Source organism: Amblyomma maculatum, chromosome 10 (assembly GCF_055883805.1).
Source record: "Amblyomma maculatum isolate TAMU_Amacu chromosome 10, ASM5588380v1, whole genome shotgun sequence".
NCBI lineage: Eukaryota > Metazoa > Arthropoda > Arachnida > Ixodida > Ixodidae > Amblyomma > Amblyomma maculatum.
In genome coordinates, this window is record NC_139353.1 from 83966473 (window position 1) to 83994395 (window position 27923).

Consider the following 27923-nt stretch of genomic DNA (forward strand, 5'->3'; position numbering starts at 1 on the left):
ACAGATACTTTACAAATGCCTTGTAAAGACTGCGGCAGTAACGTTGGTTCAGACGGTTCAGAGATCTGTCATGGTAGAAGGATCTGTCGTGTTCTCTTAAACAAAGATAAACTAAGCCTTATTAAACGATGACTCCTAGGTGTGCATGTGTTGCATTCTGCACAACATTAACACTTTGAGAGACTGAACTTTTTAATTCGCCGAGTTTCTTCTTCGGCAATCATTTTTCAAAAATTTAGAATGCGATCGTGGCGCGCCACCAAGCGGCTGTATGACGCGCTCTCTGGCAGCTGTTACAAAACATAGGTGGCGGCACTCGTAACAGCGTACGCAGACATTTGTGTTGATAATGGATGATGCCTGACCACCAGAAACTGTAAGTTATCGCCTCGTGCGTTTTTTACCTGCTTCGAATCGCACGCATTTCGTCGCCGTGAGCTTGCGCAAACGTCCGAGCACTCGGTGCAACGCGCGACACTGCCAATCCGCGCTCGACCGGTGCCGTAGCAACGGCTTTGCACGCGAACAACGACTCTGCTTGGGCTGCTAGCAGCAGCCGCGGCGGCACAGTCGTTTGATAATAAACCGCTCCTCGCTGCGTTATTCACCTCTGCTTGTTTCGTTTCCGCTGGAAACACCGCCGTATCTCCCTTCATGTGAATGTGGTAGTGAGCTCTAATTCAACAAAGTGAGCAGTGCAATCCCTGGCCGTCCTTTCTTTTTTTTTTCGGTCTCGTGTGGCAACAAACAAAAACATTCTCACTCCCCCGTGGCACATCGTTTGGCACGGTCGTTTCGACGCGCGCACAGCTCTCAGCTCGGTTTCTCACTTGGCGTTGTATTTCACTCCGCGGTTGCTCTTCAGCCAGAGATTTTTCTTTCGCCGCGAAGTGATATCGGAGCTGTCGTTTTTCTGTATAGTCTCGCGACCCACGTTTTTGTCGGGGTCCCCCGAAAAACGCGTGTGGGAGACGTCGGTTGTCGGGGCACGCGGGCGCGTTGAACAGGTTTGTATAATAGTCTGGCGAAGGCAGGCTGGAGATCGCAAGCCGCCGCCGCTGTGTTGCTCGCAGTCAACGACAGGTCTTGTGGCTGCTGCTCCGAAAAAATCAGTCAAGGCTGTCCTGACCGGCTCACTTTTTTTCTTTGTATTTTTCGCCGTTCCGAGCTCGCTGTGAGAAAAAAAGAAAAACGCGGGCACTACTCTGAGGCGTGTTTAGCACTCAGCACGACGCTGTGGAGTTGCTAACAAAGCACCTTTCTCGGAGCCGCGGGATCCCTCTCGCGAAGGTGTTTTCATGTGTCGGCGGTGTTGTGTACGCGTGTTTTTTCCCACGAGCAGCACCAGTGTTCCAAAGTCCGTACCCGACCCTGGCGTGTTTAGAACATGCGCGCCGACTGCGACAAGAACAGCTTACATTGCGTCCATATATCTTGCTGTGGGCCTTGTTCGGCGTCGCTACTCGGTTTGGGGCGTGTGTTTTGGTCATCGAACTTGGCTCCACGCCGAAACGTCGGCCTTGCATGTTCGCCCGCCCTCCAGTCGTGACGGGAAAAGTAACGGCCTCGGAAAAACGACGACGACGCTGTCGCCTTTGTTTCATTTTATTTTTTTTTTTTATTTTACGTTCGGGCGTTCCTACTTTCTCGTGGGACGGGTGTAGATGCGCCCCTGGAAGCCTTTCCTTTCGTGCTTTGTGTTTTTCATATGTCTGTTTCGTACCTTGTGGGGAGGGAATTTCCGAGAGTTATCACACGGTTCTCGGTAACTGCATGTCTCGGCATGGCTGGGCACGTTATCACTTTGTAGACCGCGCTGCCAACGACCAGGTTTTTTTGAACCGAGATGCTTGAAATTGTATCGTAGGAGGATATGTAATATGTGCCGCCGTCTTCCAGCTTATTCACGATTCTTGTGATTTTACACTTGTTGCTGCCCTTTGTAGAAAAAAATACAAGCAGAGCGAAAAAGAAAAGCAAGACAATTCGCCCACGTTTGTCTGCTCCAAAGGCGAGGCTTTGTGTTTAAAGAAAAAAAAAAAAGACAGTCAAATTTAACCTAGAGTCAAATTGTTTGCCTTCCTTTGAAATCTTTAGTGTGTCTGTAGCTGACTGGACACTTTGTTAGAAGAAAACAGACAGTGTAAAACCATTCTACTGTGTGCAGGCTGTCATGGCTGTAGCAAGATCTGTGTATACTAGCATCGCTCATGAGACCTTTCTGGCAGCAATTTTGAACATTGCCATTTTTAGTAGCTCTCCGACAAGTCATCTAAATGTTAGACTTCTCAGTTGATGTTTCTCAGCCACAGGCAACGTCTATTTCATATGCTGCAGCTGCTGAGATATATGCAGCTGTTGACCTTTGCTAGGGTCATTGATATGGTGGGACTTGGGCAGTGTCAAATATGCTCTGGTAATTTATGGATAAAAGGTCTGCAATGCACAGCCGTCTCACTTTACTTGGAGTCATTTGTGGCTGGCCCAGATACCTTTATGTTAAATCCTTAATTTATTTGTTCACAGTATGTTGTAGCCTTAAGGGTAAGCAAAGCAGGGAAGCCAAGGCCTGATCTGAAAGCAGTAACAAGGTGCAGCCACAATTGATTCCCAGGTATGATCCATCTGAGAAATGTAGAAAATATTTGTACAGTATACAGCTGCCCGCAGGTTGAGCAAAGCCTCAACTTCTAAAGAGTCACAGAGGACAATTCTGTCAAATTAATTGTTTGGAATAAAGATTGATTCTCAGGCTCCTTAAAGATCTGTTAACGATTTAATAGCAGCAAGAGACTGTGCCTGAGAAAATTGTTGCACTCCATTCAAAACATCCACCGAAAATGCAGATAAGGGCTAGGGATTTAAGGTAATGTGGAACAGCGTCTTTGATTTGTGGAAAAAAGAATGCTCCCAGTACACAGAGTTTACTCTCGAAATCTTTTGATGCGCCTGGCAACAGCTATGTTTCATATTTTCGTCTTCCTCTATTTTAGATTAGAGCGGTCTCTCTTTTTGTTAGAATGCTGCCATGTGTCGATACAGGCAATGTTCCTGTTTTCAGTGGTCCTTTACGCGTAAGTCTCACTTTGACCCCTGCTCGTCCGGTCATGTAGTTGCTGTGACATGTATTTGCAACAGCACAGCTGCTTTGGCACCCTTATTGGGGCTGCATCAATTGTGCTGAAGCGCAATCTAACGGCTCTGCTTTTTGATGGAGGCGAAAAGCAAGGTGCCAGTGTGTTGCGCGATGTCAGTGCACGTTAAAGAATCCCAGGTGGTTGACATTTACGGAGCCTTTTACTACGGCGCCTCTCATAGCCCGAGCCACTTTGGGGCGTTAAACCTCATACACCAAGCCAAACCAACCAACTTCTCGACAAGTTAAGTGCGTTAAGGGACGATGTGACACGTGCATGTGTGCTGCTGATAATGTTGGCAAGATTGCATGAGGGTTTTTGTGAGAGGTTTGAAAAGTTAGTGTCAGCCTTTGTAGCCGGTAAATATTTTCTACACAGATATATTAGATTTTATTGACCTTCTCCATGTCCTGTGGCTCATTTATGGCATCCACATTTTTTTTACATTTCATGAAGATTTTTTACGTTATTGGAGATTAGGCATGTAGGGCTTCAGTGTCCCGTTTTTGCTTGAGGAGGCTCCGAGAAATTTCAGTATGGGTGCACAAATTTGAACATTTCTTTTTAGCAAAGATGTGTGAGAAAGTCACTGTTACAGAACAGGCTGAGTTCACCATTAATAACGCAGGGCTGAGTTAGGGTTGTATAGATTGCAGACATATTTAGAGCGATACAAATTCTGCAGATGTGATTCTCATTCTGAAGCTGTAGCGCGCAGTCATGATAATACAAGCGTGTGTAATAGGAGTGCATGACTGCTCTGCTGGGAAGTTGAGTGGTGCACTATGTAAAACATTCCATAAGCTGGTTATATATACATAGCTCTGCTAGCTTGGGTTGCTATGTGGCACTGGTTACACTTTGGCGCACTTCTGTCGTGGGTTGAGTTAACCCCAGCTGTGTCCCGTTGAAGCGCTTGCACTGAGGTGTCATGGAAGGAAAAGAATGTTCCTAATGCCTTGTTTCAAGCATGTGCTTGTGGTAGTGGCGACTAAAAACTTGCAGTTTTATGTTCGTGACCTCCGAAGGTTGCGTAACAGTGCACAGAAAAACCCTGATATGTGATGACTACACTTGTGTCTCAGTGCCTAAAATCTCCCTATTCTCATTAGTGTGAAAAATTGTGCCAGAGTTTTTTCATAAGCCACTACTATATGTGTAGTTTCTTGGAATGGCCCTGTGCCCTTTGCCTCGTAAGTGTTGTAGGAGAGTTAAAATGTGCACTTTTGCCTTCCTTTTTTTTTTTTCTTTTTGCAAAATTAAATGATGTGTTCTGAGGCAATGGGGATGAAATGAACACCACAAGCAAAAAGGTTTGATTTTATAGCTGTGCAATTGCAAGCTTGTTCAGCTGCAATGGTACGATGGGCACAATAATAAAGTCACTCTCTTAATTCCTTTTTGTTAAGGCTATAGAGAACAGAAGTTAAAGCTTTAACCTGCTTCATTTGTACGCGCTCTTCAACATCATTGGTCTTTTCATCAGCACATGGTCTAGGCTGGAAAGCCTCAATCCTCCACACTGCTGCGGTTAAGGCTGCTCAAACTACATCTTTGCCTGCTCCCATCTCCTTTTCTCTGCCTCTGTGCGCTCATTCGGTTTCAAGAGTTGCTCACTGTCAGTCTTGTCGCATGAATACCTGGGATGCTTGGCAAGAATGGAGCACTCCTGTGACACGTTCTGTCACATTATGTGCTTGTGCTCTGGAGACTAAGTTTGCAGTGTTCACATCCCCAGCCTGTGTGAGAACTTGTGCAGCTATCTCGTTAGACTTTGCACGATTGTTGAACTGAAATCTTCCGTTCGGTATTGTTTTCTTGCAGTACACTTTGTCTCCTTTCACTGGCAGTGCGCTGCATAGATTTTTCGTGTTTCATTCTGAAGTCTTGTGGGAGGGTTGCCGTTTCAAATGGAGGTATATACTTGGTTGCTATCCCTCGAACAATGTTTCTCATCATCATCAGCGTAACTATGTCCACTCTAGTCCGATGTCCTCTCAGTGTCCCTGCAAACAATCGTGTTTGATGCCGGCAGTGGCCATCTTATTTCCCCATACTTCTGATCCCATCTGCCCAACTGAATCACTGCCGTTGCCTGCTTTGCATGCCTTCTATCGTTACTTTTATTAATTGATAAAAGACATGCCTATAACTAGTAGCACCTCACCAGAGACAATCAGGTGGAGATCCACGGCTCACCTTACCTGTGCCAACTGTCCGAAATCGATTGGGAGGCTTCCGATTTTCTTTCTTTTTTTTTTTTTTTTTTACTGAACTCTCCGATTGTGTGGCCTGCACCGTGAATCTCCCGATAAGTTGCCTCTGCCCTCACAAGAATTTCCTTTGTGGAAGAGGCACCGGGGGGGGGGCCGCCTGTGTGCAGTACACAGAGTGATATTGGAATTCTCGTTTGCTTGAAGCCATGGCGCTATCAAATCCAAATAAAAAATATTTGTAGAAAATCATAGGGAAAAGCGGAACACTTTGCATTACTGTTCTGAAATCTAGCAAAGGTCTGCTACTGCAAGGCTTATGCAGGAGGACTGATTGGACGCAGATTGAAAATTTGATTGTATTACATCCCCCTCCCCCCAAGTGGATGGAAGGAAAAAAATTCTGATTTCTGATCTTGCCACGTTGCCAGGTAGGGGATTGTATTCACAGAATCTGATGGATGGGGTTGATGCGATGAAAATGACATCTTATTGAGTGCATTCTGCATATTGAATGCATGCATGCTCAAGCTCTAAGGAAGTTCAGAGACTTCTGTGAAGTGACAGGACTTCCAAGATCCTTTCCAGTATTGTGCTGATGAAACGGAGAACACTCATGTCCATTGCTAAGGTGCTGTGTTCGTGGGCACTCAGAAGAGAGATGTACCATACCAGCTGCCATCATCTAGGCAGCATGACAATAATGAGGCACTTTTTTTGTTCCCCTTATTCTGCTCCGTACATCGCAAACATTTATACTTATCTGCCATTTCTTTCACATTGCACTTACGCATTTGTTCTTGATATTCTGCTTTTGTCGGGCTCTTGGCATTGCGAAATGATTGGTGTTGCCACTCTAGAAAGCAAACTCTGTCGTGATATGCGGTCCGTCACCTTTGTACATAATGCTCGGGCAGTATGTGCAATCAGTGGAAACCTAAAAGCATCTGATACTATTTCTAAATTTTGCACAAATGGGCTCGTACCCACCTGTCTTACTCTTTGTAGCTTTAACCCTCTAACCTGCCTGTAAAACCTAACAGGTGGGGCTGGGAGGCATCAGTGTTTTCAGAGTAGTGCTCTGCTTGTGCACATACACAAGGGTGGTTGTAGTTTTACATGTCAAGTGTTTTTAGGTGAGCTTGAGGTGAGGGCGCTATTGCCACCCATAATTTCATTCCCTTTTTAGATCCAGATGTGCATTTTAGAGCCCTTGTGCAAGATTTTCACTCCCTTTCATGTCTTCGTTTTGTCACAAAATTTTTGCATCAACGCCTTGTAGCTAGCCTGGATATCAGTTTTAATCAGAGCTCACCTGATGGCAGTAAAGAGTGTAAAAGCACTCATGGTGTGCCTGCCCACATATTGTGGCTGTTTAGTGCTCTTTTTTTTCTGTGTTTCATTTCCCCAGGTATATGGGCTGTAAATCAGCTCAGTTTCTTTAGCAGGAATTAACATACAGATAGTAAAGATTTCTATAACTTTCTTTTTTCCCTGGTCACTTTGCAGCATAAGGCCATTTACTATATATACGTTCCTTTTTTCTGTTGCTTAGACTACCATTCTTTTTATTAATTATACACATTACGGAAGCAGCAGGTTGCACTAATGAACTTTACATAGTCAGATAATTCTTGTTCATATTTTGTAATTTGTTACTGTTTCATTGCGTGTATAATTACAGTCTCCAATGCAGCTTCTTTGTATTTGTGCAAGACCTGCATGCCTTTTTTTTTCCTTTTTTAGTGCAAAGACTTACACTCTGCATCACTGTGACCTCTGTTAATTGTGCTATAGCCTTGCAGCGGTATGTCGTGTACATGCATACCACATTATAAAGTGAAAACCTCAGTACTTCTGTATTTACCTTCAATCGCCTCTGAAGCATACTTTTTGAGCTTCTACTCAAGTTAAGTCACATTCATAGAGGCTCAAAGCCAGAAAATGCTCCCTGTAATATGTTAAGCATATTAGGAAATGCTTGTGCAGCTTTTTTTGCTACCTTCTTTAGAAGGTGAGGTTTGGGGTGAAAGTTTTAACCCAGCAAATCTGTTCGGGGGTGCAAGGCCTGGGTAAAGCCACGAAAATATCAATGTGCAGTCATCCGCAGTATGACCTGCAGGCCTCTTATCCAAGTTTGTGCTTAATAGCGATTGAACACACCATGCTACACAGCACCAGAGGAGTGGGCTCACTTCTAGGCAGCTATGTATAGAACTCTGCAGCAGCTCCTGGCTTGTCTTTGCTTTGTGACATGAGCTGGTATAACCTGCTGTGTGTTCCATGTTGTACTGAGTGCAGTAGTGCATTGCATACATGACTGTTTCTTTTTACATTGTGCATGTTTGCATAAGTGAGAGGCTAGGTTGTCTGTAGTATGCAGGTGAGCTTGCAACACTGGGAAATATGAGGAGTTTTTTTTTTTTTTTTTTTTCGAGAAGTTGTGTTAATGTGTGTCATAGCATTCGCTTGAATGTTATGCGGATTGCGAGCATGGCCGCAAATCCCATGCATGCGCACAGGACATGGGTACTTTGAACAGAGCAGATGTATGGACTGAGTTATCTGGCATGTGAGTCGAACGGCCTTAAGCTGTTTAAGGGCAGTGAGAGAGTCGGTATAAAGATGAACTGCATTGAATGTAGGAACGGGTGGAAGGGAATAAATGGCATTGTAAATGGCTTGAAGTTCCAGTGCCAGAGGGGTGCACTTATCCGCGGTATATGTCATGTGAGAGTTCAGACGTGGATGGGAAGGGCTATACACAGAAGTAACTGCTGTGCATTATGTGATGCATCGGTATACAATATGCACCCTTCAGGCCAGTGAGCTGGCAGTACAACCATGGAGGCAGAGAACAAGAAAGCCTCTATAGAATGTAGCGACTTCTGTAGAAGTTGATTTCAGCAGTTGGCCAGAGCGTTTCATGTCGATAGCTGTATGATTTCCTTATTACTTTTTCATATTTGTTCACAGACTAACAAAGGGTATACGTTGAGCACTTAAAGGGATATAGTTCTGTACTTCAAACGTACAATTTTTTCAGTGGAACACAAAGCTTGCTGTTTGTGAGGATGGTTCCACTACGGTTTTTATTAGAAATACTGTAGAAATACTGTAGTCGCTACTGGGTTTTCTTAGTGTGGACGTCTTAAGTTCTAGTTCAATGGTGGGGAAAATATTGTGTTCAGTTTTCTCAGCCTTAACTATCTTTTTTGCCAGGCTTTTACGTTGACACAGTGAAGAGCAGCCAGAGAATCGTTTTTTTTTTTTTTTTTTTTTTTTTATTGAGAACAATAATCGGATACAGAACAGGATTGCACTCTTCCTGTTCTTGTGCCCTTCTCTTGTTTGTCGAGTTTTTTTAGCACATTTTCTCCATGGCTTTGCAGACGAGCACAGACTAGCTCGACAAAACGTATTGTTAAATAATCTGATTTTTTTTTTTCTTGCTGTCCCTCTGATGTCAACAGGTTGGCAGTTCAGTTCTTTGCTACAAACTGCCAGTGAACGTTTTTATTTGCTTGTCACAGGGTGACTGGTGAAGGGTAATGTTCTGGGGAGGCCGACTGTCATGCTTCGCTAGATTGCAGCAGAATCTGAGGCCTTTTCTTGAAGCCCTCATCTCTGCTGGAGGTGCAGCAACCGGCCTGGGCGCTTTAACGGTTTGTTTAGGAGAGCAGGAATTTTATTTGTAGTTCTCGGGTGGATTACGCTGCCGACTTGGCTAACCGCGCTTTAGCTCAGCAGATTTTTTTTTTTTTTTTTTGCAGATTTTATGCGAAGCTGTTATTGCATGTTAACACTGCGCCCGTCTTAGTGTGATCATTATCATTTTCTTTTTTCTCAGCGCATATGTGCACTGTAACCTAGTGTGGCGCGACAGTTGTTCGGGCCTACGAGCGGATGTAGAACCGCTTTATTATTATTATTATTAGGCCGACCGTTGAAGTATAAATCTGTTTGAAATAAAGCACGATGTCGTTGACATGCGATTCGATTAGAAAAAAAAAAAGTATAAAGATTGCACCAGAAAAGTATTACACGACCTTGGGCTCGGTCTGACATCATGTTAGGCGCATGCGGTGACATCTGTCGCGGCTTGCGTGTGTCGTCTCGTAGCGTGCTGTCTGTAAACGCAGCGAGCACCTGCATTGTGACGCACTCGGCCAGCAGCAACGAGTCGGTAACCTGTACACTTTACGGTGATAGCTCGCTGAAACACGACGCAATTTTGTTGGTCATTCTGCAATTCTTCTCTTTTTTTGTTACCTATTGATTTGCGTACCGCAGCTGCTCCGAGCTTTTGTTGGCTTGGGAGAAAGGACGGTGTATATGTAAGCGGTTCACGTTATGCGCGCGAAACGCATGGGCAGTCACGGGAAGGGCAAACGCAAGTGCCACATCGCCTTGCATTATTGTATGGGGCCTTGCATTCTGTGTACGTGGGGACAAATCTTACTGAGAACGTCGGCGCTCAGCTCTTCCGGACGAAATCCTTGCTGTTTGAGGTCGTTGCCAGGAATGACGTCATTCGTTTGACGCAGTCTGGTATCGTTGGTCTGGTCGTCGTCTTGGCCGCCTACCGCTGAACGCTACACTCCTGGCCGCTGCACCACCTGATTAGTTCGGCGCACAATGACGTAAGATCCGTTCAACTTTTCGTACGCATCATCGCGGGGCAGCTCACATACGTGATGCGGGAGAAGGCGGGGACACATGTGCCAGTTTCGGAAACGTGCCTGTGGTCCTGATTGTCTCGGCGTACGATACCCGGACACCTTTTAAAGCACTGCGCAGTTTTAGAATTGGGTCGAAGCGTATGGGGGACGCTAACCACACTTAGTCACACCATTTGCCTTTTCAGCGCATTGTGTGCATGCGCCATAGCGCACTGCTGTTCCCCTGTGCCCCTAGCCGATAGATATATATATGCAGAGTCACCCTATTCCAAAGCGCGATGTTATGTGCAGGTGGTGTGACGCCAGCCTCACGAGAGTTTACCGATTTGTTCCTTGATATGCTAGCGTGTATTGTATATGACAGGGTTAAATTAATACAGTTGTAGGTTAGTCGCCTTTGTGGTGTGGGGGACGTTGATGACGTGACCTAGTAACTTAAAGTCTGACGAGGACGTTGCTGCTGCTTACGCGCCGAAAGGCCAGAATACTGAGCCAACGTTGTGTCTTGTCGCTACCCAGGGGTGATCTATAATGAAGCACTCGAAATGCGCTGAACCGGGCTGCTTGATTTTCCTGTCTATTGCGGTGGATAACGCAAGATACCGACTGTTCTTTTATAACGTCGTAAACGGTCGATCCGACGGGTGGTAGAGTGCAAAAGTGCGCGAAATGCTTTAACTAGCAGCCGATGAAACAGATCTCAGATGTAACGGTTTCCGCTTTGGGTAGTCTTCGGCGTAAGTTGCACAGACTGTACTAAGAGAAGCGGGGCCGCTTCTGCAGTGTAAGTGTACGCTGAGTTGGCACGAATGGATATCAACTCGCCTGATTATCCATGCTATTGAATCGTAACGGCGCCTATTATCAACATTGTCCCTCAGTTCAGTTCAGTGCAGTCGTTCAGTCGTGTCCGACTCTTCGTGACCCTATGGACCATGTCACGCTGCGCTTTCCGGTCTCTCACTATCTTCCTAACATCACATAACTTCATCTGCAGTGCCTCGAGGATGCCATCTAGCCATCGCGTTCGCTGCCTACCCCTTCTACGGCGACCCTCAACCTTTCCCAACATCAAATCTTTCTCCAGCGACTCCTCATCAGATGACCAAAGTAGCTGAGCTTTAACTTTAGAATTTTACCCTCCAATGAGCAGTCAGGATTTATGGTCGACAATATCGACTGATTTGATCTTCTAGCCGTCCAAGGAACTCTCAAGAGTCTCCGCCAGCACCACAATTCAAACGCGTCAATTCTTCGGCGGTCAGCCTTCTTCACAGTCCAACATTGTCCCTGGGGCATTATAAAACGCTGTGTCGATGTTTCGGCGAAAATGAGCAAGACTTTTTAAATATTGGCTTTTTTTTTAATATCGAGTTTGCTTTAATCGGCATTGAGAATACCACGTGCTGACTGGTATGAGAAAAACAGACGAATCGTACTTGGTTATCTAAATTATACTTGACTTGGCCACCCTTTGGTGCTTGAGAATGTGATTCGAGTTTTGTAGCTGGCTATATTAGTATTAGTTGGTAGGTGTAACGTCAAGAGATAGGAAGCGCGCAGATTGGGTCAGAGAAATAACTCGTGTTAATGACATTCTAGTAGAAATCAGAAAGAAGCAATGGGCAGGACATGTAGTGCGAAGAGAAAATAACCGATGGTCGCTTAGGGTAACAATTGGATTCCGAGCGAAGGAAAGAGTTAGGTGGGCGGATGAGGTTAAGAAGTTCGCAGGGGTCAAGTGGATGCAGCTAGCACAGGACCGTGCTAATTGCAGGAATATGGGAGAGGCCTTCGCCCTGCAGTGGGTACAGTCCGGCTGATGATGATTAGTATCAGCCATATCACATCACGCTTTAAAATTTCGAAACCGCGGCTTCTGTCGACGCACGTCCTTTTCGAAAAGTGCGCTCCGCCAAGCGACTGCGCCTCTCTCCGTGAAGTACTTGCTACGCGATCTGCCCTGTCCCGCCCGCGATGCAGTGCTCGTCGTCGCAATCTTCGATGGCGCGCGTCTCCTGCAAAAAGTGCGTAGCGGAGAAAAGGTGTCGCGTTATGTCGCCCGGGAAAACCGCATTCTTGACAAAAAAAAAAAAAAAGAAAGAGAGAAGATACGACTCTGGCGCCTAACTGCAATAGGTAAAAAAAAAGTTACCTCCTATAAATCAGTTAACCGACCTACAAGTTAGCAGAATTAGCAAGTCTGATGTCCGCCGATACTGCAATTGCAACGCTAGAGAATCCACTTTATATCTGAAAAAAGTCCAGTAGTTCGGGTTCACTTTCGCTGGAACAGTGCCTAGAGGAAAAAACGTAAGGCGTCGCATTAGAGCCGACGGGGTGTTGCGTAAACGACGGCAATAGCTGCGCACTGTGTTCCAGAGTACTCGCCTCGTCGGTGCTCTCGGCGAGCGACCCACTGTGCGCCCGCGAAAGCGAATGTGGGCCAAGGAAAGCGAAAGCGTCCGGCCCGTTGGCGTTGAACCGGTGGGAGGCGCCGCACTGAGCGCGCAGCCGCCGCTTCTCGTGCTACGACGATATACGTCACTGTGGAGGATGACAGTGAGTTTGATCCCGGAACGAGTGGAGCCTGGTGTTGGCCATTTTATATTGTTCCTCTCCAGCAGAACACACGCTTTCATTAGCGACGTATTATTATTTTTTTTTTTTGGCGTTCATAAAGTCTTGTTTCTCGCCCAGCCGATGTGGCCCTGCTACTTTCGAACGTGAGTGCATCGATGCTCTTGTTCCTTGAAAAACCCCGCGTAGGCGTTGTCCGCGGAAGGTAGCGAGCCTCCCTGTGGCAGGTCTTAGTTCATTAAACGGCCTGGCCTGGCGCTGATTGGTTGATCATGATGATGATAACTTTATTTTCCACCAGATTAGGAGGCCCCCAATTCCCGCCCCCGGCACGCAGGCCTAAGGGACGGGAGCAGAGACCTCCGCGATCAGAAACAGGCAAAGAGGTCTTGGCTCTTGGTTAATCGACTACGTGACGTCACGCGGCCACGTGATAAGGGCTGTACTTGGCAGGAGTTGGGAATCGAACCCTCCAGGACCCTTGAGTCCCCGGTCAGACTTGCTACCCCATTAGGAAATTGGTTGTGTATGACCGATGGTTTTGATCCTCTGCCATGCGCAAACTTGCATGTGACGAAAAAAATGTGAAATTATAATACCGGCTCTAAGTTTTTTACGCATAATTCTTTATCATTTTATAAATGTTCTCCAAAATTTAGAACACTTTTTTTTTTTTTTTGGGGGGGGGGGGGGGGGGGGGTTGATGGTTTGCGGGGTTTAACGTCCCAAAGCGACTCTGTTTTAAGAGACGCCGTAGTGGAGGGAGGACTCCGGAAATTTCGACCACCTGGGGTTCTTTAACGTGCACTGACATCGCACAGCACACGAGAGCCTTGCTTTTCGCCTCCACCGAAAAGCGGCCGCCGAGGCCGGGATTCGATCCCGCGTCCTTGGACACAGTCGTCGAGCGCCCTAACCACTGCGCCATCCCGGCGGAGCAAAGCTTACAACTGAGAATTTTTTCCATGCTCTGTGAGATTAAGTAAACGTGCATATGTGGAGGAGAGCATTAAAATAGCTGGATTTTGGTACATGCTACTCTGGGATTGGTTAAAGCTTGCATATTAAAAAGTTTTTTTTCCAAGACCCCTCAGAACCACCTCTTTTTCACGGGTCCCAAAATAAAGCGGGACCTTAAATTTATTTCGTGTGGCATTTCTCATAAAGAGGTAGCTTGCTACTGTGCGGAATAATAGTTGAACATAGAATAATAGTTGAACTATAGTTGGTTTGGTTTGGTTTGGTTTGTGGGGTTTAACGTCCCAAAGCGACTCAGGCTATGAGAGACGCCGTAGTGGAGGACTCCGGAAATTTCGACCTCCTGGGGTTCTTTAACATGCAGTTAAACCAGTAACAAAGTGTGTGTATGCTAACGTGCATCCGCAACGGGAGCCGGCAGACAGGAGCATTTGACGCTCTCTCGTCATACACTTAAAGACGGAGCTGAAGTTTCGCTAATTTTTTTTTCTAGTTTTCGTTTTTCTTTTCGTATTAGTTGTGGGGTTCAAGTACGTTAGCGATTGCGAAATAGTATTCAAATGTTCATTTTTCTCTCCTAGGCAAAGAGTAATAAAATTGTGAGGGTTTAAGCATGGCTTGAATCTTGTGATAGAGCAAAAGCTGTGTGGGTTGCAGCGATAGCCCCCGCAACATCGCCTTTTCAATCCTCGATTTTTTTCATTATATTTCATTAGTTTGGGTTTTGAGGAAAGGAGGGCGCATAATACTTTCGGGTGGACAGAACGGAATTTTGAATACGTTCACTTAATTAGGTCAAGGTCATAGCACCTTTTTGAAGGTCAAGTGGCCAGACAGGTTGACCTTGGCTGACATGTCATAGGGAAGAAAATCTTTCGACCCCCCTTTCTCAGTGTTTCTTTGGGGCTTTAAACTCCTCACTTCTGCTGTTATGACCTCATTGTGTTCTGGCCCGCCACGGTGTCTCGCAGTGGATAGGGCGCGGGACTACTGTGCCCAAGGATCGAAACGTACTCGAACAACTCGAATCCCAACCCTGCGGCCCCTTTTCGACGGAGACGAAAAGCAGGGCACCCGTGCGCTGTGCGATGTCAATGCGCGATATGAATCCGAGGTGGTCGAAATTTCCGCAGCCCTTCACTATACGGCATCTCATATAGCCTGAGATGCTTTAGGACGTTAAACCTCACAAACTAAACCAAGCCTTCTTGTGTTCTGACCCATTCTATGTATTGCCAATCTGGTTAACTCAGTTTGAGCTGTCATCGCGTCGTGAGGGACGTCACACTATTCTAATCAATCAGAGTCCCGCGCTGTCATGAAGCCGTCGGTGAAGTGCCTGCTCTGACCAATAAGCATGCCGGCTTTTATGACGTTCTGTGTGATGACGCTGCATCATGTCGAATCATCGTGCCGCTTTGCAGCTGATGGGGCTGCGCAGCGCTCCAGTGACGCGCAGAGCCAGAAAATGTGCCACGGGTAGTTCGACAGAATGCGTGAAGGCTCTCGTGAGAGCTTCAGCAGGAAGAAAAAAAATTAGGTGGTGGTTTAATTTTGGTTAACCCTGGAGGAGGTGAAATCTTTTGGTACATGGCACCGCTCATTGCCAAGCTCGGATTAAACACATTGTGCGTTTCTGCAAACGTGAAGCCCGTTTTTCATTGGTCTCTTTGGCATGCCGCCATTTCAGGGCACCATTCCGACGTGCCTTCTCGTTCAGACGTGCTACTGTAGCTGGATGTCCGTCTTCCTCCATATCGCGCAGTGATGTAACCTAGACAGCAGCCCGGTATTTGTGCACGTAGCGCCCTCTACTCCCACGTCACGCTGACGTCGCCTCACGTGACCTTGACAGTGGTCATGGGCTATTGATGGCTTACTTGACTATGCCCAAAGCCACATGACGACCACCAGGCAAGTTTGACCTTTATATCTCGTGACCTTGACAGTGGTCACGGGCCACTTGGGGGCCAATGCCCGTCACATGGCGACTACTAGGCTTAGCACAGAATTTCGACCTTTAAATCTCAGTGACCGTGACAGAGGTCACGGGCTACTTGAGGGCCTACGCTCCAAAGTCACATGGAGACCACCAGGCTCAACGGAGAAGTTTGACCTCTATATCTCGCGACCTTGACAGTGGTCACGGGCCACTTTGCCTACGTGACTATGTCCCAGTCACATGGCGACTACCAGGCTTACCCTACTAAAAAATCCTGTATAAAATTTAATAAGGAAATTGTATATAGGTTTACTGTACAGGATCTGGGATACAAGATTGTGGGCTGTGTCAGGAAATTCCTGTAATGCCCTGGAAAGTCCGGAATGAAACCGCGTGGAGCCCTTGATTGGAATGTACTCCACGTCGGGTTGTGGTTACAGTGGTTATGATTCTGTATATGTAGCTAATTTTGTTTTTTCGTACTTTGTATATTTTCCTTGGCTGTAGAATTTGTGGCCGTAATTAACCGATCGCCCTTTAAACACGCTGAATCTTTTAAAAGGCTATCATGAGGGTACACAAATGTCCCGTATCTTTGTAATGCGTCGCTTTATTGCAGGCAAACCAAGATATAATTTACTAGTGCTGATGTGTTTTTCATTGTCTACGAATGCTTATAAGTTTTCCTACATACAGAGATATCCGGTGCACTAATACTGGTCATGCTGAGCGTTTTAGCTTCACGTGCTACCAGCGGAGCAGCGACGTCAATAAATGCACTTACTACTGAGTGGTTTCAATATGTGTACATTCGAGAAAGCGTCGCCCGGTGTGCGGCTATCTGTGCATCTTTCGATGGTCAGTGATGTTTATTTTTTTTCTCGAGCATATTTTTTGTCATCGCTAGCAGAGATATGCGGTGTACCAACACTTGTAATACTGCTTGTTTTAGCTTCACCTGCTGCCAGCGGAGCAGCGACGTCAATGAATTTGCTTCCGACCAAGTGTTTTGCATACGTAAACACTCGAGGAAGCGACTCCCGACGTCCGGCTGACCTGTGCATATTTCGATGGACAGCGAAGTATTTCATTTATTCTCGAGTGTATTTTTATCCTAGCTAACGAAACGCTACGTTCTTGGTTTCACTTTCGCGTTGAAGATGGCATATCTTCAGTCGCAGATATGAAGATGCACAAGCTGGAGCGACTGTTGCACACGCAAAAGAACGCGATGCGCATATTTACTTGGTAGCGCGCACATCCATGGCTTCATATCTTCTAGGTATTTGTGAAGCAACGCGTACTCCACATATGCAGAAAGGTGGTAACGTATAACATGTATGGTTTCATGCTTGTTTAGAGCGCAGGCATGTTCCGCTGTGGTCAATCTGGTTGAGCTTCACGATCCGCCCGAATTGTGTTGTGAAGCGGAAATACTGTCCCGTATCAGTTGCATTCATGTCTAGTTTGTCCGGTTTCAGTTAAACCCGACATGACCTGTCCTGTATATGAGCTCAATACAGGACTGGTCCTCCCTTTTCATATCCATACCGGTATGGGATATCCTGTTTGAGATTGAGATTGATACTTGAAATGGTCTGTCCTGTAATAACTTTACCGGTCGAGACCGTCCGGATTGAGATTCATACTGGACATGACCTGTCCGATATAAACCTGTTTACTCTTATACAGGACTGGTCACACCGGTATAAAATTTATACGGGATAATACAGGACCGATTCAAACCCGTTCGGCGCGATACGGGATTTTTTCACTAGAGTAACATAGAAGTTTTACCTCTACATCTCCCTCAAGGGGAAAACCGTGCATACCCGATGGCTCGAACCACCTGTCTTAGTGAGGCTTTCGCTTCAAAAAAAAAAAAAAAAAAGGAACGCGCGGAAGGCGTAGTTGCCCGTCATTGAGTATGTTGCTAATGCGTTTCTGCAGCACTTGCACGCCCGGCGTTTTCACAGGTGTGAACGCTTTCTTTGCTGTTCGGCTTGCTGAATTTGTCTTTATTGTGTACCTCGGTCAGCCTGGCTGACAGCAGTGACTTTCGCGCCGGCGCCTTGCTTCAGGAGCCTGCGTCGACGTTCGTCAGGGATTTGGAAAAAAATCCAGGTTTGGGGGGGGGGGGGGGGTCGCTTGACCGACTGCCCTGAACTTCTTGAGTGCTTCGCGGGCCGCCGTTTTCGCTTTGCTGGCGTCCGTCGAGCGACGACGCGGTCGCGTCCGAGGCGCTCAGCTGCTGTTTCTGAACGGCCCACGTTTGAGGGGGAATAACGGTTTCAAACGAACGGCGGTAAAAGAATAAAGCCCCGTTGTTGTCCCCAGCTGGCCCGTATCTCGGTCGTCGTGTGCGTAACGGAAGATTGCGGCGCTTGAGCTGTTCCGCGCTGACGGACCGCTGTTGTAAGGCAGCCTTGCGAATCGCGCGTGGTCGCTGACTCGTGTGTCCATTTGCGCGCCTTTATTCATGTCCGAGGAAGCGAGACTCGGACACCGGTGCTCGCGTCCACGTTGTCGGACCGAACCGGTGCGACACGGGCTCGCAAGCAGGGCCTGTTTCGTGAAGCTCTTAAAGTGGACGACGACGACACCGGGTTCCTTCTCTAAAGGGAGATAGATGGGAGTGCGTCGCCACTCTCAACGAGGTAGAGTTAGTGCGCACGATCTTCCAAAACCACCGCGGTCTCTTGATTCCCTGATTGGTCACTGTAGCTATGGCGTCAGAGGTCGGTACGTCATTAATTCTGCTGAGAAACACCTGCGGAAAATATTGCCAACGTACTATTCCATTCAGCGGGGCCCTCGCGGAACATACCTCGATACTTCGGACTGACGCTGTTCAGCTTGCTAAAGGAAGGCGTCGGAAGTCGAAGGCATTTTTCCTCTGTAATCTGCATTTTTTGCATACTCTCCAGTTTTTCCGTCTCTGCTTTTTATTCCCTAGGAAAGTGGTCTTTGTGTGTGTAAGTGTGCGGCCATACGGAATGCCGTCGCCGTTGACTCAGTGACCCGAAGTGCGCATACTTTGTGCTCGCATGCCTTACCTTTTCTACCATTTATTTTTTCGTCGCGTTATATTTTGCTTGCGTCTGCGTCTCTTTTCCAGTTTCTCCATCGCCGAGCACTTCCATGTCTTTCGTTATTTATTGTTTTGGTTTTCTTTGTAGTTGGGGGGCGGGGAGGGGGGGTATTTCGTTCCGCCGCGCAGCACTTCGTGGTCCGCAGGATCATGATGACTCGGTGTGCTGCGTGCCGCGCCAAGCACTGATCATCGCGCCGGTTTGGAGGCTAAGGAGGAGGAGGAAGAGGGATATGACCGTGGGGCTGACACCGGACGCCGATGGCAAATGGTCTGCTAAGAAAGTTTGGAGAAAACGCGACCGCTCACATTACCCCGCTCTCTTCCGGCGAATGGCTGTTATGAGAGGCTGCTGTACTGCCCGAGTCCATTTAAACATTGTTTAAAACTGAGAAAGCGAAGAGGGTGCCGGGGAATGTAGATCGTCTGTTTGCTCTCTCTCTGCTCACTGTCTCTCTCTCTCTCTCTGTCTCGAATGCAGTGCGAGCGTCTTTCACATGCATGAGCCGTTTACGGTGGTAATGGACGCCAATTTCCTGGCGCGAATATTTCGCTGTGTGGGTCTTCCGGCCACAGAGCGAGGAAAGAGAGGCGCTTGGAACGCGGAGGATGCGATATGGAATGTCTAAACATTCTGCCAAGCGCGCTGCGGTACTGCCTATGTACTAGTCACAGTCGTGGCTAATTTTCAACCGCCATTCGAACCAGCGGCGTCGAAAAGTCACGCCTTATAGACCCACCATTCGGTCACTGCCACAGCAAGGAGCGCTGCATGCTGAAGCACACGGACGGACGCCTCTTCGTTTGCTGTGCGATGTCACCTGAGATATGGCCCCGCCGCAGTGGTGCAGTGTTTAAGATGCCCGACTACTATGCCGGAGTACCTGGGTTCAATCCCGACCGCTAGCGGCTACGGAGGCATCTGTGGGTGATGCCAGTGCAAGTTGTTGTGGCTGCGGGGAGAAGGAAAAGAAAATGCTCGGGCCTACTACTGGCATGGCGCTGTACTGGCTAGCTGAGCCACCTCCGCTGCCTCGTGCGGACAGAGAGAGAAACTGATTGATTGATTTATAGGGAGAGAAATTTATAAAAGAGGGAGAGAAAGACGCGCGCCGCAACAGCCATCGTCCACCACCTAAGTGGTGGCGGGTGCAATTACGGCCTACAACAGATAAAAAATTCGGTGGCTGGCAAGCCCCCGCCGCAAGCAGCGTTGACCTAACTCCCAGCCCCGTAGGGCCAGGAATCCGAACCCCAGTGCACGTTGAAGATCCCCAGGTGGTGGTAAATTACTCCGGAGCCCTCCACTACGGCTGCTCTTTCTCTCTTCCCACTTTCACTCCCACTTTTTTCATCCCCTCACACAGAACAAGTGTTGAGAGATACTACGCCTTTCGTTTTTGTGAACAAATTATTATTAATCCCCTGAGGTACGAGGCATTCACCGCTTAATTCGCTGTTGGGCGCACAAGAGTTATTTCTTGTGTGGAAAATGGTTGTTCCCTATCTTGTTGGAGATATGCCGAGCTTTACTGTGGTGGCAGGAAATTCTCTCAAATTGAACGCTGTTTCACTGTGGGACTGGTGACCGGCGGAAAAAAAAAAAAAAGTCCGAGAGCTTACGAACGCGCACATGCGCATGCGTGTTTCTTGTACGACCGTGCTATGGGCCTCTATACGTAGGAAGCGGAAGGCGGCCGCGGTCCGTCCGCCGGGCTGTCTCTCTTCTTGGCCAGAGGTCAGTTATTTTAGTGATTCGCTCAGGGATGTATGCGGCTTGGTGCGCGGTGTGTTAAGTTCTTCCGTTTCGCCAGCACTTTTGCTGCGAACGAACTCTGTTCCCTCTTGTTTTTCGCGAGAATTTTCGCCTTCCCAGAAGACGTCTCCGCCCCCGGCCGTCTTTCGCGCGCGATGCGCCGTGGCGCACGCCCATTTGGACGCTCCGGCGTTGCGGAAGGACGCGAGAAGCACGAATTTTCCTTTTCCGCCTGGCTACGCTTCGTCCAAATTTAAGCTTCATGAGTGGGGACAGGATTTGTGCGTTCGCGGACGGTGTCGCACTGTCACTGCCAGGAAGGGAATTGATGAGTAAAAAGATGGTCGTGCGTGAGGTAAAAGGGGAACAAATGTGTCTGCGTGCGAAATTTCATTCATGTGGAGTAATTAATCACAGCCAAAAATTCAGACGTCAAAATAACCAAGGATGTCGAATAGGGTGCAGTGCAGACATCAAAACAGCCACGAACGTCGAAATTATGTAAAATGCATCAAAATCACGGTGATCAAAATTGTGCAAAGGAAAAAGGAACAAACAAAAAAAAAAAGTTAAAAAGCGGGAAATGAGTGCCTTAGAGTCGCAGGAAAGTCCTTCGCCTTATCGCACTTAAGAGAGATCTAACTTATATAATTCGCATCTCTGTAACCGCTGGTAACGGCCACAGGGGCCTATATTTTGGAACTGTCCTCAATGCGGGCATGCGTGGTGGAGAGTGGGTGCGTTCTTTTCTTTCGAGAAAATTGGTTGAACGCAAGAACTTCAATGCTCACCAAGGAGATTCATCAAAGCGTAATCCCCAACTGCCATGGCGATCCAGTTCAGCGAAGCGCCAACTGCGTATGCGCACTCTCGGAACCATCTGCGCATGTTCAGATATATCCGCATGGTAGGGTTGCTCTCCGCGGATTGTGGTTGCGGATCACGTATTTGCGCTGTGCTCTAAAGCTGCATAGGAGGAGGAGGATAAACATTTATTTGACGAGGAAGAAGTCGGGCAGCAGGGGCTACCGCTCTAGGTGGCCAGGAATCCTTGGGCTCTGGCGACCTGGGTTGCACGCTCGATGGCGCGGAGTTGGATTTGCGGGTCAGAGCTGAGCATAGCGGCCTCCCACTGCTCGCATGTGGAGAGCTGCAGATCCCGCGGAGGGCTATCTTGTGGACAGGCCCACAGTATGTGGTCTAGGTTGGCCCTCTGTTGGCATAATTTGCAATATGGGTTGTATAATGCAGGATATGCATGGGCGTATGACAGGATTTGGGAAGGAATGTGTCTGTAATTTTCGCCAAGTGACCTCCTGCGCCTTCGAGAGCTGATCTGAAGCCATACGGTCTCTCGCCGACCTCATGAGGGGTTGTCCCACTGCCCGGCTGACGAGTCCTGAATCTGCCAGCGCGCCTGAATCGGGTGAAGCCGCCGATTCGTGCTTTGGAACGCTTCAACGCCAGCCGTAATCAGATACAAGCTCATATTCCATGCTCGCTATTCACTTCTGCTTTACAATCGTTGACGCGTCCGAGTTGACGCAACTGAGAAAACGAGTCTGATGCTGTCACGCAGACGGGACACTTCGGTCCTCGAGGTTGCAGGCGAACGTACAGTCTTTGCCAAAAGTGTAGAGCCCGTGAGGTCTTCTTCGGAGCCACTTCGTGTGACTCGAAATGCATTTTCAGTGCTCTTAAATTCTTTATGGTAAGATTTTTTTGGCCTACCCTCTCCAATGGGAAGGACCTTCACTATTGCTAAAGCAGCGCCACTGCACGTCTCAGAAGCACATCCCCTGGACTCTACACCTTTGACAAAAACTGTACATGCATTCACACAATGGGCGCTTACGGAATGAGGGCTTCGGCCTCGCGTAATAGCCACGTCGTATCCGAAGTCTGCTTGTGGCTAGGCCCACAGCGGTGGCGCAGTGATTAGGACACTCGGCTGGCTCAAGGTTCCGGGATCGAATCCCGGCCGCGGCGGCCGCGTTTCGATCGAGGCGAAACGGAGAGGCGCCAGTGTGCTAGTAGGAGGAGGAGGAGGAGGAGGAAACAACTTTAATAAAACTGCGTATTAAGCTTGGCTTTTGGTTTTGGTTTTAGGGTATTTAACGTCCCAAAGCGACTCAGGCTATGAGAGATGCCGTAATGGAGGACTGCGAAAATTGCTACCACCTGGGGTTCTTTAACGTGCACTAGACATCGCATAGCACACGGGCGCTTTGCTTTCCGCCCCCATCGAAAGGCGGCCGCCGCGGCAAGGACTAGATCCCGCATCCTTGGGCAGTCGAGAGCACTAACCATTACACCACCACGGCGGTGTCGAGAACGACCTGGGCTAGGGTCACCATGGCCAACTCGTCTTTCAGCTGGTCCGAGGCTAACCAAGCCCGCTACATTGGGGGAGAATGGAGTGAAAAGTAAGGTGACTGAATTGCTACAGGGCAGGAAAACATGCAGTGTTCTAAGTTAGCATAGAGTTCGGAACAATTAGGGCATGTGGAAGAACGTTTGATGCGGTAGTGAAACGATTGGGCTGGAGTGTAGGAGTGTGTTAGGCGTATGCGTCAAAGAATGCGTATTTGCGTGGTGGTGAGGGATTTATGCGGAAGAGTAAGTGTATGAAGAATGTCTAATGAAATATTTGTAGGATTATCTGTGCGTGTTAAAGAACCCCAAATTTCCGGAGCCCTCCACTACGGCATCTCCCATAGCTTGAGTCGCTTTGGGGCGCTAAACCCCATAAACCTAACGTGTGCATATGCCTGAGAGAGTAAAAGGGTGATGGTGTTGTTACGTGCCTAATGGCCTGATGTCAAACGCACGCGTCACGTTCTCTTGCGCTAGCGTGCGTGGTGTTGTTGGCTGACAGCATATTGTTTAAATTTGTGGAGTAAGAAATGGGATGCTTATTTCTCTCCACTCGGCGCCTAATCGAGTGCAAGCAGGAAATGATGGAAACGTGATACCGTCTTTAGTGCCCTTCAGACCAAGTATAGTAGCAGAGGTCGCTTAACCTCCTGTGCCATTGGTGAATGAAACCGAGGTCTCGATCTCCTCTCCACAGCGGTTGGGGGCCCAGTTGAACTCGAGAGGTGTACGGGGCCCGGTGTTGAACGTTGAAGCGAGGACAGGCGCGGAATATATGTTCTATGGATAGCGTCCGCACTTGTATGTTCGTAGTGGGCCTATCGGCCGTGCCCGGTCAGTCGCGTGCAGGAATAGTAGAGTAGATCTCCACCTGGTTAGCGGCACATTGTAGCGGGAGAGAGCGAGTAGAGGTGTTCTCCTTAATCGCATGTAATGAGGTCCTACATGTGCCAGAGTAACACTGGTCTTTGAGACGTCGGGGGTAATGATTACGGATTACTTTCTTTGACGTGCCGCACCCATAATGCACATCACCAACCGCGGTGGGTCAGTGGCTGGAACGCTTGACTGCTGATCCGGAGGGCGCGGGTACAAAACACGTGCAGCTGTTTCAAGCGTACGTATAAGAAAAAGGAAATTGCAAAGGTTTGACGCGGCTAAATTGAGCATAACTTGCGAAAGCACTACGTAGTTTATCTTGGTAGGCGATATGATGTATTTGAAGCTGTCGCTGTTTTCTTGCCATCACCGGACAGAGGTCGTGAAGGAGAACCGCGGTATATGTACCATATAGTGCATATACCGCGGTTGGAACCCTGGGCTCTGAACACGTGCTCTTCGACGATTTCGAACGCGAGAACAACGCATTCGCACTTCGTGCTGCGGCCACGTGCCCGCTGCAGCCCGAATGCGAAACTACGGCGGCGCACTGAGGGCGCTTCGCGGTAACGTGCGCCAAAGTCGCTGGTTCTCTTTAAGGTGTGCAGTCGGCGACCACGCTTGCACGTTGGCCTCTGCTTCGCACCCTGCCCGTTTGTTGTCTTGCTGCGTCGGCGTCGCGTACCCTCCACGCGCCCTCTTGCCTGTCGTGTCTGTGTGGCGGCGTAAACAGAAATGTCTCGGGTGTTTATGCAACACGAGGGATGGTCGCGTGCGCGCACTCGGCGTAGGCCTAGTCACGAGGCTGAGACGAAGACCCACGGCGTGAGCGCTCTTGCAGACCACGCCCATCCCTCCATCGGCGCATGGAGAATGGGGGCCGCGCAGATGCGCGCCTGCCTTGTACGCGGCTTCGCCGAGCGTGAATCGCTTTGCGTGTGAGTAAGCTTGTTAACTCGCCGCGCCCGAAAGCGTGAGCAAGATATTGCTTGCGCGTGAACTGTGCCGACGAAAAAAAGAAAGCGAAGTCGTGGGCCCGTTTGGTTACGGAGGTCCTGTCCTGGTACAAGCCTGCTGGCTTTTGTTGAACCACGAACATCTCGTGTTTTCTCCCGTCTCGCGACCGAGCCGTTTCCATGTCCCCTCTTTCTCTCTGCCTCCTTGCCTTCGAGTACTGTGGCGTGTTTATAAAGCGCCGATTAGCCCGAGGCGGCGCGGTTCTTTTGTTTGTCTCGGCTGGCGGCGTGGGCAGGAACCTCGGCTGTGATCATGTCTGGTGTCCCGGGACATTTGGCGTGAGCGGCCGGTGTTCGGCGAAGTGGCAAGTGACTTGATTGACGAGCCCCACTTGTCGGAAGGATCTCGTTTCGGTAGCATACAGCAGCAGCGGGGTTGCCGGCGCTGAAGCGGAAGTCGTGTGGCTGGCTGAGGCTGTCCAGGACAGAGGGACATCGGCCAATTGAACAAGGTTCTGCGCTATCGGCGTCGATCTTCGCTTCCAACTTGTCACGGAGCTCGGTGGAAGTTGACAGAGTATTTGCCTTGCGGTTTTTCTGTCTTCCTAAGCAGACACATCCGCGGATGCTGCCATAGCTTGCGTTTGCTACTGTTTCCTCGAGTCAGACTTCCTGTCGCCAATAAACTTGGTCTGCATCATCGTTGGTTCGCCAAGGCTGACTAACCGACAGGCCGCCTAAATCCAAGGAGCTGTGCAGGAGCGAGCGCGACGCTTTTGAAGACGGACAGCAGCGCTTTGATTCTTCAGTACTTCGTGCTGTGTGGGACGGACAAGGTTAGACGCGTGCTGTCTTTTTTGTGCTGAACGAGGACCGCCTTGAGAACTCCGTGCGCCGGGCTGCTGCATAGACGTCGGTGCCCTTTGGATAGTGCGTTTCATGGACCACTTCACCTTGACTGCTTTTACATAGATGTAGTGCTGCCACCAGCAAAGGATAATTCCCAACCCCACTAATTCCGCAGCGGTCCCTCAGCCCCTTTAAGCTGTGCGCCACCGAAAAAGGATACGTAAGCCGTCTTGGTGCCTGTAGGACTGTGTTGGACCGCTAAACAGTGTCATTTACTGTCGTCGTAACATTTATATTGTTCAAGTCTTTGCTGGCTCCAGAGCTGCGTCACTTGGAACGATAAGTTGATCCTGCTGGCGCATATATGGATTAGAGGTTCTTGGCACTGTTAAAATGGCGTTGCCTCACTAGCCAGCTGCGTTTGAACTGGCCGGATATCTTTCGTGCGTGTGTATTCGGGGCGTTGTGGACAGCCGGACAACCTTCCGTGCTTCTAGCCGCTGTCGCTCAGCGCTGGAAGTGAAGCAGACGTACACATCAAGCTGTGGGCGCCACGAGGCAAGGCCGCCGCCACGTCGCAGCCGCTCCGGAAGACCTCGGACCGCAGTCCTAGCATCTCCGCCGCGTGTTCCAGGTCGGACCGGCACCATCACCACCAGCGCCGCTGCAGGCCGTACTGGAATCCGAGCACGTCGCCCAATTCTACGGGCGCCGGCGGCGCCAGAGGTGGGCGCCAGTCCCGCACCCTGGCTGCTCTGGATCGCCAAGCTCCGACCGAGCCGTCAGCGGCCGCGGAACTGCGCGCCGCCGCCTTGCCCATGTGGGAAGAGCTAGTCGCGCTGGTCGCCAGCGTCTTCATCTTCCTCGGCGCCGTGGTGCGGATCATCTGGAGGCGCGTTGTGCAGAGAAGCCGCCGCCCCGCCCAGGGACCTGCTACCGCTGGTGACTCGTCAGCCTCTGCCGGCTCGAAGGCGGCGTCGTCCTCGTCTTCGCCGGCTGCGGAGAAGGTCCGGTCTTCTGGCGGCGGGGGTCCCTTCGGCAACTCCGAAGAGACTGGTAGCGGTGGAAGCGCGGGGTCTTCCCCGACGCCGAGGCAGCTCGCAGCGTCGTCCGACCTGGGAGAGGAGGTGGGCCTGGGCGACATTCCTCCGGGGGACTATCCCGAAGACGTCCTCGAAGGCGGCGGCGACGGCAGTCGCGTCGTGCGTCGCGGTTCCCTCCGGCCCACTTACAAGGACCCGCCGCCTGTCTACAAGGAGCCGGTAAGGCGCGGCCGACGCTATAGTTACCTTATACTACGCGCCCTGGCCTGTTGGGTTGTTATAGTTAGCGAGAATTTCAAGTTTCGAGGCGTTGAGCTCACAGAATTGGTCTCCTTAGCAGAACCGCCTTTATCGGATGGTGCAGTCAAGCATGCTGGGCTGTTTTACCGATGTGCGATGAACCATCGTGTGGGGGCTTGTCCTGGTCGTAAGTGATCCCTATAATGCCGCTCGGTAATGATACCTAGGCGTGTCTGTTAACGAAGTGGATGTTGCGCGGGATGCTGTTCTATTGCTTCAACTCATTTTAGGCATCCTTGTGTATAATAGATAGAGTAAAGCATGTCGGCTGCCTACGTCAGTCAACGACCGCGCGTCATTGTCCCTTTGCGACGGATAACGCGGTGCGACGTCAAACGAATCGTGATTGGATACGAGGGCGTTCAGTTGTTGGAAGTAGGGGATGTCGCTGGTTCCTCTCGCGAGTTACGTTTGAGCTGCTGGCGCCCTGTGCATCCACCCGGCGAGCTCGGTTTCGCGCACGGTTTTCTCTAAATTCTTCGCGCGCAGTCTGTTCATACGCGAAAGAAAGGTAATCATGCACTCTATCGGGCCAACCGCACTTCCCAACCTAATTGCCCTCGATGTGTGCCACCACCGATTGTATTTCATCTACCTCGGCATCTTTGGATTACGTATAATATAGTAGGTGCCTTTGCGTGGGTTCTGAAAGAACGCCTGCGCAGTGTGTCTCACGACAAAGCATGGATGAGGATGGTATTCTGCGCGCAACACAGTCTCCTTCAAAGGTCCCGCGGATTTGCTTTGCGCGCAGAATTGGTGCTGCGTGCGTCTGTCCGAAGATGCTGGGAAAGATTTCTGTCTTTTTTTTTTTTTTTTTACTTCAAGTAGGCTTCTGCATCGTCTCTAAAAGACACCCCTTCTCTCCCGCCTTCATCATTTTGGTCTAAGAGTTGCTTGTGTTAAAAAAAAAAAAGAAAAAAGAAACATAGTGTACGTTTAGTCACTGTCTAGAATTGCGCGTTGAATGGAGAACGGGCGTGGGCGCAAAAAAAAAAAAAAAATCAGTTATTCTGTCGCGTGGCGTTTTTTCGTACACGCATAGCCTCCCTCAAAAGTAAAGAGGCCATGGAGTTTGGTTCTAAGTCCTGCAGCATTTCTCTTTTTGCGTTCTCGGGTACAATAAAAGCGGAAAAGCCTC

The 27923-nt window shown here is 49.1% G+C and overlaps 1 protein-coding gene across 3 annotated transcripts in view; it reads left to right on the top strand.

Annotated features, from left to right (window-relative positions):
- The first annotated feature begins 271 nt into the window (after positions 1–271).
- Pli (E3 ubiquitin-protein ligase pellino) overlaps positions 272–27923 on the top strand; it is a 97886-nt gene continuing 70234 nt past the window's right edge. Inside the window, exon 1 of one of the 3 annotated variants that reach the window (XM_084583032.1) lies at positions 272–376. In XM_084583032.1, the coding sequence (XP_084439158.1) occupies positions 354–376 (23 nt within the window). In that variant the 5' untranslated portion in view covers positions 272–353. Of the gene's footprint in view, positions 377–1856; positions 1876–9973; positions 9994–27923 lie in introns of those variants that run through there. The other 2 variants (XM_084583035.1, XM_084583033.1) reach the window with 2 other exon arrangements.